The sequence below is a fragment of the Euprymna scolopes genome, chromosome 15 (assembly GCF_053919585.1).
Source record: "Euprymna scolopes isolate OS-2025 chromosome 15, ASM5391958v1, whole genome shotgun sequence".
Taxonomy (NCBI): domain Eukaryota; kingdom Metazoa; phylum Mollusca; class Cephalopoda; order Sepiida; family Sepiolidae; genus Euprymna; species Euprymna scolopes.
In genome coordinates, this window is record NC_136496.1 from 11211273 (window position 1) to 11226957 (window position 15685).

General features: G+C 32.0%; 1 protein-coding gene across 2 annotated transcripts in view; it reads left to right on the forward strand.

Moving 5' to 3' along the window:
- Positions 1-15685, forward strand: part of LOC145293721 (G-protein coupled receptor GRL101-like) — a 761328-nt gene that overhangs the window by 528962 nt on the left and 216681 nt on the right. For both annotated transcript variants that reach the window (XM_080140164.1, XM_080140165.1), the window contains exons 13-14: positions 628-739; positions 3765-3836. In XM_080140164.1, coding sequence (XP_079996290.1) covers positions 628-739; positions 3765-3836 — 184 coding nt within the window. The remainder of the gene's footprint in view (positions 1-627; positions 740-3764; positions 3837-15685) is intronic.

Genomic DNA, 15685 nt, shown 5'->3' on the forward strand with positions numbered 1-15685 from the left:
TAGGTTGCCGACTGATTTTTTGTCAACCATTTTACTGTGGCGCTTTCGATGACTGATCGTCGTTAGGAGCAATTTTGTTGTTTTATTCAGTTTTTTAGTTGTTAAAGAGCTTTTTTCTGTTGCCTTTTCGCATTACAAACGTTATTTATTTATTTATTTATTGTTTGGGTTTTATTTATATATATATATATATATATATATATATATATATATATCATATAATAATTAGATCAGTCTTACTGATGTTAAAAAAAACATTTAAAAATAAAACGTTTAAATTCAACGTTATTTCTCGCGGTTAATGGTAGCCGAATGGATGCGGTCCTTGCTAATCAAGCCAGAGATGACTTGTGTCGCTGGGTTCGGATCTATCGACTGGTGTTGTCCGTGACACCGTGCACTGCAGATTCCCGAAAGGATGAAACACTAGTATCTGTAGATATTTAATTATTTTAGCAAATAATTATATATATATATATATATATATATATATATATATATATATATATATATATATATATAGTCTTGGAAGTTTTTAACCTTTAATTTTTATATTTTTATCATTATATATATATATATACATATATATATATGCTTTTTTGCATTTTCAATTTGTATTTTTTGCAGCTTACAGATGTCCCTATCCAACCGATGAATGTGAATGCTTGGGCGTATCGATGAATTGTACCCAAAGAGGATTAAAACAAGTTCCCAATACTAATGAAGGATCAATACAATTGTAAGATTAATTTTCGAACTTATAGGGTTTGATAAGTGTCTTCTATATTTTTGTGTTTGTTTGTTTCTTTGTTTGTTTGTTTTGATTTATTTATGAGTTTGATCCAAGTTCAATTTTTTCCGGTTTCAAGTCGATTTCCCCCAACTAAAACGCGCATTTAATGAACTTATAATTTTTTATCCGATTAATCACCACTCATCGAGACTATGAGATAAAAAATAGACATTGGGAAAATTATAGGTTTTGTTGTGGCTAGACAAGTGTATTTTGTGAATGTTTTTGCATGTTTTACCATATATTGAAGATCAGACCAGCAGTTGTCCTGAAAGTAAATAGAGCAGAGACAAGCTCGCAAGTTCCTTCTTTGGAAAATAGGTTGCAAGTAAATTGTAAGAAGTACAAAAATTGTAAAAACTAAAATGTTTTAGAAAACAATATAAATTTTAATTGTACAATGTTTAATTACCATTCATATGGATTGTATTAATACAAGGGCAATTTTAAGCGCAACTTATCTTCTATAAATTTATATATATATATATATATATATATATATATATATATATATATATATAAATATCTATAAAAGTGAGAATGTATGTTTTTGAGGAAAATTCTCAACCTACATAATCAACGAATCTTTGATCTACAAACGAATTTTTTATATAAATTGCTTAGGGGTATCACTTGAGAAACACGTCAAACTGCTGAATCTGTCTAAGATACAGACTTCAGGACTCCGATCCATACAGAAGAGTAGTGAGGATGACAGCTTTGTACACTTGGATTTCGGTCCTAAGACGAATTCTATTATTCTAAAGACGGTGACGTAGTTTTCCAAACGCGCTAAACGCTTTATGAATTCTGTTGATAATTCCTTTATCCAAAGTTCCACTTGAATTAACTTTACGACCAAGGTAGTTAAAACTCTCCACATACTAGAGGCCAGTTCCGTCAACACGTATTGGTACCTCGAAACCTCTGTGCAGGTGAGTTTTGTTTCACGCCACTGGGTATAAGTGCAAGCTCCGGTTTTGAGATGTTGATGGTTAGACCGAATGCTTTGCAAGGAGCAGAAAGCCTGTCCACCAAGCGCAGAGTTTCTTCAAAAAAGGTTATTACCAGTGCTGCATCGTCAACAAACAGCAGATCGCGGATTATACTGGTCCTTGTCCGAGTTTTGGCTTTGAATCGTTAGTGATTGAAAAGGCCTCCATTTGTTCTGAATTGGAGTTTAACACCATCTTCCATCTTTGCAAATGCATGTTTCAACGTGGCAAAAATATAGAGAGCGAAAAGAACAGGGGCCATAATATAACCTTGTTTTGTGCGGTTAGTTACAGAAAATGAATCTGATGTTTCACTATTAGACACCACCATCTGCCTTCATCCGATCATGGAAAGAGGACATAACCTTCAACATATTCACCGGTAATCCCGATTTCCTCAAAACACTTCCACAAGGCAGCGAATTTTATTGTATCAAATGACCCCGTGAGGTCTACGAACACTATTAACACGTGAGTTACCATTCAGTTCAAAATCAGTTGGGCCAAGATCTTTCTAGCCATAGACAAAAGAGAAATTCTCCGGTGATTATTGCATATCTTTTTGTTATCTTTATTTTTCGACAGATGGTGAATGGATGCATCTTTGAAGTCTTGTGGGACTATTCCTTGTCTCCAAATTTCAATAAACATGTGTAAAAGTGTTGATAACTCTAAGCAATCTATATAAAAAATTTTGCCACGTTGATCCTCCGTATTTGAAAATTTCTGGTGGTATGGCATGTATGTATGCATATATATATATATATATATATATATATATATATATATATATTTATATATATATATATATATATATATATATATATATTAGAGCTATACATATTTCTTATATTTCACTACTTTTCAAGTAAAAGACACACATTTATATGTTCATTTTTAAAAATTGGTTTTATTTGCAACACATGAATACAATTGTTTTGGTCCGTAGCTGGTGCATAGAAATATAATAATTCATTATATATATATATATATATATATATATATATATATATATATATATATATATATATATATATATATATATATACTGCTGATCCAAAATTTAAGACCACTTAATAAACTTTAAAAAGTAACCGTTTTTTTAGGATATATTTTAAACTATTGCGACTTAAGATTACTTATACTACAATCAAAAAGACAGTAGAAAAAAGTTCATCCCAAAAATTATATTTAAAAACTTGCATTTTTATTAAATTAGGCTTTTTACACATGATCAAAATTATAAGACCAAGGGCATAAATTGTTAGATTTATGGTAATTCTAATGTTTTTAGTTCAGTTAGAGATTAGCAATAACTGTGAAGAATCCTAGGGTGGATGAGACGCGGAATATTCAGTGTAGCTTAATCGCCATATATATTTTGTAAATTACTATTTATATATATATATATATATATATATATATATATATATATATATATATATACGAGCAAATAGTTAATAAAACATGTTAAAAAACACTTTGAAATGAGTGAAAAACTTATTTAATCTGAAAAGGAAACACTAGATAAATGGATAGTACTTAATCCGCGGAGTTTTGAAGAAATACTTTCCTTCTCATCAGACGGTAGGAAGTAGCAAAATGCGGGATCGGATTTTGAATACAAAAGTATTTGATGAAACAACAAGTTACTTACTTGATAACAAAAAAAGTGAAGCAGAGGGAATATGGTGAAGAAAAAGGTGATTACACATGAATGGATAGTCTGGTGGAAGATAAATAATCCAGTGACGGTAAAATCCAAATATATAACTTCAAGATACTTAATTTATATATATATATATATATATATATATATATATATATATATATATATATGCATATATATGTATATATATGAATATATATATATATATATATATATATATATGTATATATATATATATATATATATATATATATGAGGAGTATTGTTTATGCCCACGATTATCATATTTGATGTTTTCTTTTTTCAGCCATCTGTCCGGGAATTTTCTCAACTACACGTTATCAGCAAGCACCTTCAATAAATATGATCTAACTATTCTGTAAGTAACTGTTTTTTTAGTTCCTACTAACTTCCATATTTGCACAAGTAATTTTTTCTATTAGAAATCATCATCTTCAACATCCTTTTCACTTCTTCCCTTTTTCTTCTGTTATCCCCTCTACCTATCTCGAAATACTCCTCATAAGCCTACTCCTCCTACCTAATCAGAGACCAACCTCTTTACCCTTTCCTTTTTCTTTTGGGGGAGGGAGGGTCCCTCGACAAAGGAAGGATATGGACCTAGTTATTCACTCCGGTTTTTCTGTTCATCCTTTCTTTTGTTCGCATTTATTTTCAACGACCATGTCTCGTTTTTTTTTTAAACGTTGAACAAACATTAGTCATGGTAAAAGTAATTTTTCCCCAGAAATAGTTTTCCGGGATTACTCTGGCTGCTTCTCTAGGGGCCTGTATAGGGGTTTAATTGCTCCCAAATCGTTCGTTTGTTCACACTTTTCTCAATAACCATTTCTTTGTGTTTTGTCTTTGTAATTTTACTCAAACATTAGTCAGGGTGAAAGTAATTTTTTGCCAGAACGGTTTTATTCACTCGTAGAGAGAGACCCCGAATGCTTGGCTTGCTTTCATCTCCTTCTATTCATAATATAGATCATGTATTACATACATCTTTTTTGTATCTAAAGACAAAAACCAAAACGTTTCATGGGGATGATGTTATGCATCTTAAATAACATATGTTATTGTGTAAAATATAGAAAACAGTAAGAGAACTATATTACGTTATTGCCATACTGAGTCAGTGCGATTAAACACATTTAAATTACAGGGTGTCTTCAATACGTTTATTGACTTTTTCGGATGGTCACATTTATTGATAGTACACATACAACTCTGGCTTCCTTTTGAAATAATCTTCTCCAACTGTAATGCACTTGTTGTACCGTTCTAACAAATTCTTGTAGTCCTCTTGTGTGAGCGTGTCAATGCCCCTCTCTTCAATCTCTTCAATTGTCTCATTACGACAGCCTTTATGGTTTTCCTTGAGCTTAGGGAATGGTTAAAAGTCACATGACACAAGATATGGACTATAGGGAGGATGATAAACTGTCTAATTTTCTTATCTTTTCTGAGCACCCTTGGGAAAACCTTCGCGCGTATCTTCCGTTCTTCGCAAATAAGTGGGTGTATAGTTCCCGTACTGAGATCAAGCTCTGCACTTATTGCTTCCATAGACACACAACGGTCCTTATACATGAAATTCTTTATTTGGCTAATTAGCTCTAGTATTCTGATTTCTTCACTTTTTTTTAAACCTCTTATTATGCCTCAAAGACTATCTGCCTTCATTGAATCTCTTATGCCACTCAGGATATGATGCTCGCTTCATGCAAGATGATCCAAAAGCAATCCAAGACTTCCATAAGTTAATCTGGTATTTGTTCTAAGATTTAAAAAAAAAAGATTTTCATCGCATATCGTTCTTCTAACATGTCTGTTCAGATGACATTTTTTTAAATTCATCAGCTGTGACAATCAGGCTTTAGTAGTGTGCATTCCAATTCTTGCTGTAGCTGTTTATTTGAACATGAAATCGTAAAATTTGGTTAGTCATTTCATGATGTATAACAATAACATATTGGATTTTCAGGAGTCTACGACAATTTTAAATCCTTATGCATAAAAATGTCTGGAAACTTATTGAACGCACCTCGTAGTTTTGGCTTTTAGGGGGTTTAACAACATATAATAAAGAGTTCTTATGCATTATAATGCGAAGGAAAAATGTATGGATTGATAAGTTCTCAGGTTTTAACAAGTGATATAATCTGTAGTAGCTGATGGCAATTCATAGTAGAACAAGAACACGACGAATTTGCAAATAAGATGTGTTAATACAAGTCTATCCTTCTAGGATACGCACTCTCTTGTTTGCTTTGCGCAGTTACTTTTATGTCTCCGGTTAACCAGAAGTTTAGGTGATAGGATCCACGTTGCAACAGTAAAGCTAAATAGTTTCGTAATGTAGCAGAGTGCGTAAGAAAAATTTAAATATTATATAATATAGAACTCTAAGATATTTCATCAAATTAAAAATTTAGACATCTATGCGAAAGATTAAAACAGAATTATGCTTTAAAAGAATGGCTTAGATGGATTTTGTACGTTGATATACGAAGGCGGGGAAGCATGGTAAATTTTATGTGTATTTTATGGAGTTTAAAACTATGGTTTAATGAAATGTATGTTTACTTAATAGTTTGAAACAGAATAATGATTTTAGTAGTAATATTAATTACATAGGTTGAATACAAGTTTTATAAATAAGTATTATAATAGCATCACGAATTGGGGCAAGAAATTCATGAAAGTAATAGTTAACTTGCCATAAGTATATTGTACTATATATATATATATATATATATATATATATGTGTGTGTGTGTGTGCGTGTGTGTGTATGTGTGTGTGTAGTATATATATGTATGTATATATATATATATATAAATATCTATTGTAGTAAGTTAGAAAAATATATATGGCAATAAAGCTACACAAAATATTCCGCGTTTCATCCACACTAGGCATCGTCAGGCTTATGCTAAGCATAAGCCTGACGAATCCTAGTGTGGATGAAACACGGAATATTCTATGTAGCTTAATTGCCATATATATATTTCTCATAAGCCTGGCGAATCTTAGTAGTGGAATATTCTGTGTAGCTTAATTGCCATATGTATTTTTCTAACTTACTACCTACCTCTATCTATGTATTGAGCACTGTTGAAGTAAATACTTAGTTTACGCATAAAGTTATACTTTTGTATATTAATTTATGTGATTAAATGAAGTAGTCATAATATATATATATATATATATATATATATATATATATATATATATATGTGTGTGTATAATTTGGAGGTTATTATTGTTAAGAGGTAAGTTAATAAGAATCACGAGGATAATACAAGAGTGCTCAATATTTAAGTAGATCAATGTATATTATGTTTGCTTTTACATAATATATATATATATATAACTACTTAATTTACTAACATAAAATTAATATACGAAAGTATAGATTTATGCGTAAACTTTAAGTATTTACTTCAGAAGTGCTCAATACGTAGGTAGAGCTAGTTAGTAAGTAATGATGAAACGCGGAATATTTAGTGTAGCTTAATCGTCATATACATTTTATAACTTACAATATATATATATATATATATATATATATATATATATATATATATATATATATATATATAAGAATAAATCCGTATGTCGTTAAAGTATGGTACGATGGTAAATTAAGATGAGTATGTAAAATTAAAAAAAAAATACTCAAACAGAAAGTTGAGACATAAATCGATGTTTTGTCGAGGGATAAGAATTATGATAGTCGTTAAGAAAAACAAATAATATTTTATAATAAAATGTAATATATAATCAAAACACGCACTTACATAGATATGTTTTCGTGTAATTATGTACTTGGTTAAGCAGCCAATTGTTATTCATACAATTCTACATAATATACGCTAAAAATGTGTGTATAAATAAATGTAATATACTATATATGTATATGGATATGCATGTAAACTTTATATGTATATTAATATGTATGTATACTACACTCACCAGCATCTATATATACTTGCACATCGTACGTCTATGACAAAACTGTGAAAACATGTTATAGTAACTGATCTACAATCTACCTATCATTTTAACCCTTATCCTCGGGTGGCCTCTGAGTCTTGATAATGGTGATTCCGTTATAAAAACAAAATATATCAGCTCGAGTATATATTTTTTTACTTACAAGAAGTTAATTGATTTAGAAAAACCTAATAGTCACATGCGCGTGTCTCAGTTTCTTTCTGTTTTTTTTTACTTCATTTTTTAAAGGAATTTAACGTTAGTTTTACTACCGAGCAACGCCGGGTACATCTTTTAGTGTATCTATATATAATGACAGTTCATATTTATCTGTCTGGACCAAAACTATACTTGTACTTCGATTAAGAAACAATTACGTGTACAGTGCGTTTTTAAAACTAATGTTCTTTCATTCAATGTTCAGTTGGGTAGATTGTGTAGTACCTGTTCTCATGATGCCAGCTTTCCTAGAATGTAATCCACTATATGTATGTTCATCATAGTACTATCCGCCCAGATATGATCCCCTGGGGGTAGTATGACCTTCACCTTCACCGAGGTGCACGACTTATATAATCTTCACCGAGGTGCGCGACTTGACACACAAAAAAAACAACCTCTTAATCACCTGCTAACGCACGCGTCACTGTAACGTCCAATGACAACAAGAACCTTCTCACTCGACCTGCCTTTTATACCACTATCTCAATCCCTCCTCTTGCGCATGCGCCTGTAGATTTCTAACAACCTCGAGACTTCCGCTTATAAAAACCCAAGTTTTGTTTTCGCGCATGACTATACAAGGCACAAACACATGGGCGTTTGTTTTGTTGGTAAGTACTACAGGTAGTGTAATATTTATCCTATTGTCCTGATACCATCCTCCCTTTGTTGTATATTATCTAAAGCATAATTTTTTTTGATTAATTAACACATATAAAATGTACGTTGTGTTTGTGGTACAAAACGGACTGTTGTCCTCGTATCCAAATATCTATCTTAATGATCCCTGACTTATCTAATAGTATAAATGCGTGCTTGCGTGTCAACATATATACATATACACATGTAAACATATATACATATACACATGTAAACATATATACATATACACATGTAAACATATATACATATACACATGACGACATGCCTGGTTCTGCTGCTGTTAGCTTTGGGGAGATTCGTCAACCGTCTTTCGAGGAACTGAAACCTGTTTAAAGGAAACGCTTCAAGACAGGGTATCAAGACGAATGCGTAGTTTTTACATATATTTTTTATTTCCTTTCAGGCATCTCATCAGTAGAAATGAGAGGGCGGGGCGATGGTCTTTGGCTTGGTGGGGACTTCTGGGTCTCAGTTTACAGACCGCCCATCCGCTCTGGGGAGACCTTCTTAACCCGTATGGCTTGTTAAGTGCCTCAAATCGAACTCAAAACTATGCTTGCGCAAACCGGTATACGTGACGTCTGTTCCTCATTCGAATACTTTCGATGTAATTGATCGATCACACAATTTGATTTATGACAAAACATAACCATTCAGTTCTCTGTTGTTATATAACAAATATAGAATATATAGAAATATAATTTTATAGATAGATTGATTGATTGATAGATAGATAGATAGATAGATAGATGGGTAGATAGATTGATAGGTAGGTAGATAGGTAGATAGATAGAGAGGTAGGTAGATAGGTAGGTAGATAGGTAGATAGATAGAGAGGTAGGTAGGTAGATAGATGAGTAGGTAGGTAGATAAATGGGTATAGATAGATGGTAGGTAGTTAGGTAGGTAGATAGATAGATAGATAGATAGATAGATAGATAGATAGATAGATAAATAGGTAGGTAGGTAGGTAGGTAGGTAGGTAGGTAGGTAGGTAGGTTGAGAAATAGATAGATAGATGGTTAGATAGATAGATAGATAGATAGATAGATAGATAGATAGATAGGTACATAGATAGATATATAGGTACATAGATAGATAGATAGATAGATAGATAGATAGATAGATAGATGGAAGTTAGGAAGGTAGGTAGGTAGGTATATAGGTAGGTAGGTAGGTAGGTAGATAGGTAGATAGATGGGTAGATAAATAGATAGATAGATAGATAGATAGATGGAATGATAGATAGATAGATGGTAGGTAGGTACATAGGTAGGTAGGTAGATAGATAAATAGATAGATGAATAGATAGATAGATAGATAGATAGATGGGTAGATAGATAGATAGAATGATAGATAGATAGATAGATAGATAGATAGGTAGGTAGGTAGGTAGGTAGGTAGGTAGGTAGATAGATAGATAGATAGATAGATTGATAGATAGATGGGTAGGTAGATAGATAGATAACAGACAATTATCTAACACATTTTATTACCTCGATGGGTGACATATTTCAGTATCTGTTCTATTGTATTTAGATCATTCTCCCATGTGTTACCTTCTATTTGGAGGGGGGAGACCAGTGTCTTATGTTTTCACTGGTAATTAGAAAATCCTTTCGAGCGTCATCTCCTCTTCTGGGAGAATCCGTGTATTATACGCCCATTCGTAATATAAGTAAATATATGCGATATATGGCATCGTGTATGTCGTAGAAAAATGACGAGGTGAAAAGTTAAGGTTATAAATTAAAAGTTAAAGGAAATGTCGACATGAAAGACAGTGAAAGAAATCGATATTTTTTCGGTCCGGTGTTTTTGTTTATATAAATTATACATGGTGCATACCGGAATTCCAGGAGGAATAATAGTTGTTAGAAAACTAATACATAATTTACAATAAAGCGTTATCTATATTCAAAATACACGTGCGTACACACACACAGACGTACACACACACGCACACACACACATATTAGATTTTTACAAAAGTTATATTTTTAACACACACACACATATATATATATATATATATATATATATATATATATATGTGTATATATATATATTATTATTATTATTATTATTATTATTATTATATAATGAAATAATAAGTATTACAGTTAAGTTTACCAAAATAATCCAAGATGGCAAAACAAAAGTATATTATAAATATTGAAGAGTTAATATTTATAAAGTAATCTCAACCATATGTAAAAGCTCGATAAAATATATATAAAGATATATATTATAGTATTGGTAGTATTATTTAGTTTTTTAAACAAAAACAAAAAAAACACAATGGGTCTATCAAAGAGTGCTCAATGTTTAGAAAGAGCAATATGAATATGTTGAATATGAAAACTAGTGGCTACACATCAGAGGAGATATTCTTGGCCTGATGATGTGATTTTCCCTAGCAGGGTCGTCATTGAAACATATTTGCATATGTGTAGCCACTAGTTTTCATATTCAATATATATATATATATATATATATATATATATATATATATATATATATATATATATATGATGAACTCTCCCGTCGATTTCGACGTATGAGGTTCAGACAACCCCTATTTCTAAAACTCATTTATGCTTTTGCCTCTGATGACTTTTTAGTCCAGCAAGGGACTTGCAGACAAGGCCACAAATAGAACATGAATGTGGATTTAATGCTGCAGATATTGGTTCGGCTGGTAGTCGTTTTGCTCTTACTCTGTTTTCTTTCAGTTGCCTTAAGCTTTCAGATTGAAACCTCTGGAGACCTTCAAAACACCTTGATCTCCATCCTTTTCGGTCATTCACCTCATCTTCAAGACTCCTGTATGGTATGTTCACTGCAGACAAGTTACTCTTCAACGTGTCCTTGTACCTAAGCCAAGGACGTCCGACAATTCTTTTACCACCCTCAAATTGACTGTACATCGCAATTTTTGGAATTCTGTCATCGGGCATCCTCAATACATGACCAGCCCACCGCAATTGCGATTGAATAAGGAATAATTCAATGCCAGATATTTTGCATTTTGTGAATAATTCGGCATTTAATACCTTGTCGCGGATGCTAAGACCACATATGGAGCGTAGACAGCTTTTGTGGAAAACGTCCAGCTGATTAATGCACAAACATCTCTACAAAAATAAGGGAGTCAAGAATGTCTGTGACAACCATCGGGGGATATCTCTGCTTTCAATTGCAAGAAAGATTCTGGCTAGGCTCATTCTAAACCGAATCATAAATCGTCTCGTTGATAAGGTGTATCCAGAGTCACAGTGTGGGTTTCGGTCGGGTCGCGGCACCATTGACATGATATTTTCCTTACGTCAGGTGGTAGAAAAGGTCCGTGAGAAAAATCAGGAATTGTATATGGTGTTTGTTGACCTGACGAAGGCCTTCGACACTATGAATCACGATGCTCTTTGGCAAGTTTTAAGAAGGCTTGGTATTCCAGAAAACATGCTGAACGTGATCATTTCCTTTCACGAGGGGATGAAGGCCAGTGTTGTCTCAGATGGTATGATGTCTGATCCATTTGATGTTACGAATGGGACCAAACAGGGATGTGTAATGGCGCCAGTCCTCTTTGCGCTCTTCTTTTCACTAATGCTGAAACATGCATTTGATGATTTGGACACTGGTGTCAAGTTTTAATTTCGGTCATCCGGTGGCTTATTTAACCATCAACGGTTTAAGGCCAAGACTCTTCTTCGCACCGAAATTATTCGCGACTTGCTCTTCGCTGACGATGCCGCACTGGTAGCCACATCCTTTGAGGAAGCCCAGGTTCTTGTTGATCGATTTTCAGCCGCGTGCAAGGCCTTTGGCCTGACAATTAGCATAAGGAAGACTGAGGTAGTGTATCAGCCATATATATATATATATATATATATATATATATATATATATATATATATATATATATATATATATATATATATATATATACAGGGTGTCCAAAAGGTCACTGGAGGATTTAGAAATTAAATTGATTTTTTTTTTTTTTTTTTGGATGATATATCTCTGTAATTTTAACTCAATCTTACTTAGACATTGGGGAATATTTTTAATGCAAAATTCAAGCAATCTTTATTCCTGAAAAATAATGTCTTTTAAAAGTTGCCCATATTTAGCTTCGCATATTGGTATTGTTTCCAAAACATTATTCATAATTGCGATTTGACACCCTTATTTCTTTCCTGACATCCTAAACCTTTCTTTTGGTTTTGATTCTAGCTGATGTTACCAAAATACTTCTTTTCTTTTTAACTTTTTTATTTTTGAAATCACGTCTCTATAATAATATATACGAAATCTGGACAAATGATATATTTAAGCGTATTTTATGACCGGGCAAAATCGGGCGCCTCTCTTCGCTAGTTTATCATAAAAATGTGAGGAAGATAAAATAACAAACTGGAAGAGAATAATCCAATAACGTGCAATCCCAATTACAAATAGTTTGAAGCACTTGTTTTTCTAACGACATTAAAGAATTGTGATGTAGCGAAACAGATTGTCTGTGAATAATTTCATACTTTTACATGCATATATGAAAGGAAATAATATTTGATTTTTGTATTTGGAGCAATTTCTGAGATATTTTATCATACAAAAATCCATAACTATAGTCATGAAGAACAGTAATATAAAAAATACTATGAAGTTAAATATATACCTAGCTTTATAAGTGTTTCCCATGAAAAATCAGAATAATATGTAGCACACTAAAATAAGCTTGACAAATATGGAATATTGGTCGCTAATTAATTGTAAGTTGGCTGCAAATGCTTTTAATTACAACATCTGGAAATGGTAAGTGTCTCCTGCGTCTTGTCGAGCACTCGCTATACGTTATAAAACAAATAACAAGAACAAGTAGTTAATAAAACATGTTAAAAATAACACTTTGGAAAAGAGTTAAAAACATATTTAATTTTAAAAATTTTCCTTCTCATCAGAGGATAAGATTTAGAAAAATGCGGGATCGGATCTTGCTTGCAAAAGTATTAAATGAAACTACAAGTAAGTAATAGATCTTACTTTATAACAAAAAGTAAAGCAGAGAGAATAGGGTGAATAAAAAAGTGATTTAATGTGAATGGACAGTCTGGTGCAGGGTAAAATATCCAATGACGGTAAAATCCAAAGATGCAGAATCCAAGAAAGTTAGTCAAATTTTCATTCGTACAAGTAAAATCCAAGGGAACCCCGTAATTGAAAGATAATCCAAAGTAATCCAAAAGGCAGAAATCCGTGGAATAATTCACAAATATGTATAAGGAAAAGGGAAAGAATTCCGATACATTATTAAAAGAAAGATAAATATATATATATATATATATATATATATATATATATATATATATATATATATATATATATATATATGTATGTATATATATAATGTTAAAATCCCACGTATGCTTCTAGGATAGTGATTTAAAGGTTATGAGAGTTTTTTGAAGCATGAAAAAAATGTTACTTTTTGTATTTAATATTTTTATTGTTATTTTTTATATTTCAAGCGGACCTCCGTTCTTGGTCACAAAAAAGTATCGATACTTTTTAGTGACCAAGAGCGAAGATCCGCTTGAAATATAAACAATAATAAAAATATTAAATACAAAAAGTAACATCGTTTTTCATGCTTCAAAAAACCCTCCATAACCTTTAAATCACTATATATATATATATATATATATATATATATATATATATACTTTCAATTTGTCTTTACATAAGTAATAGTTTGTTGCTACACAGCCATAAGCATGTTTCGGTCTTCTAGTATTTAGTAACTAGAGACCTCATCACGCAACAACGCTTACATTCAAAAGCGGAATTCTAAAAGAATGGACAATCGCTTTTTTCCGACATGAATAATATTTAGCAATTTCTAACTAAAAGAATTGGCAATGGACTGCATTTCTAGGATTTCAATTATCCACTTGCCAACAGGGTTCGATTCTACCCTTCCATTTATAAATTATCTCTTTTGAACATAAGCGTCGTTGCCTGATTAGGTCTCGAAGAAGACCTAAACATGCTCATTACTGTGTAGAAACAAATCACTGCTTATGTGGAGACAAATTGAAAGTGTAACTTGCTCTACTTCAGTATTGAGCACTCTTGTATTCACCTCGTTATATTTAACTGGTTACGTTACCTTTGAAAAATAGCAACTTATCTATATAATATACACTATATAACAATATATAAAATACTGTCTCGCTGTTTCATCAGTGCGGCTAAACAAGCAACTACCTCAAGCCAGGATCGAAACCCGATCGCCCAAACGATAGTCGGAGCTATACGTCTGCTGCTATGCGGGCTGTGAACTAACAATGGTTTTACATTGTTCAAAGTACCTAAGCTCAATTTGTTTACACAAAGAGCATCACTTCATACGCTAATGGTAATTTGTATATAACTTCCCAAATTCTCAACCTAAGATAGGGAGCATTATAGTCATTCACATACAGTACTGTTTCGCTGTTTCACAGCTCATCAGTGCAGCTAGACAAGCAACTACCTTAAGCCAGGATCGAAAACGGATCGCCCAAACGACAGTAGGAGCTTCTAACCGTTGCACTATACGACTGCGTCTATGCGGGCTGTTCTGACATTTCCAAAGTATATATGCTCAATTTGTTTACACAAAGAGCATCGCTTTATACGTTAATACGCTAATATATATATATATATATATATATATATATATATATATATATATATATATATATATATATATATATATATATATATATATATATTAGATCACAGATTAATAAGTCTTGTGGTTTCAAGTCTTACAAAATATTTTTGGGAGGTAATACTTTATATAAGACAATCCCAGCAAAATATGATTGTTCAATATACTAGACAGAGCAAATTAAAATTTACAGTTTTTATTTTTAAATTTCATTCTGAAACATATAATTTTGAAAACAAAAATGTATTATTTGGACAAAGAAGCTTCTAAAAAGGACTTATCCTGCCTTGATAGAGTTCAAAATATACTTCGTAGCCTCATAGATGTCCTTTTTTCATTCCTGCAACCTCTATCTCACAGAAGAGATGTACAAAGTTTGTCTCTGCTTTATCGTTATTTTCATTGCAAGTGCTCAACTGGGCTTCAATATATGGTCTCCCTCACCAAACTTTCACAAGAAACACTCGTCTATCTGAAAACACTATCAATTATTCCCCCACTCTTTATCCGTGTCTAAACCTAAACGTAGATTCCATGAACAAAACTTCTTTCTTACCACTGAACGTCTGTGGAACTGTCTTCCGTTTTCCTACTTTCCAGCTGACTACAATATGGTTGTCT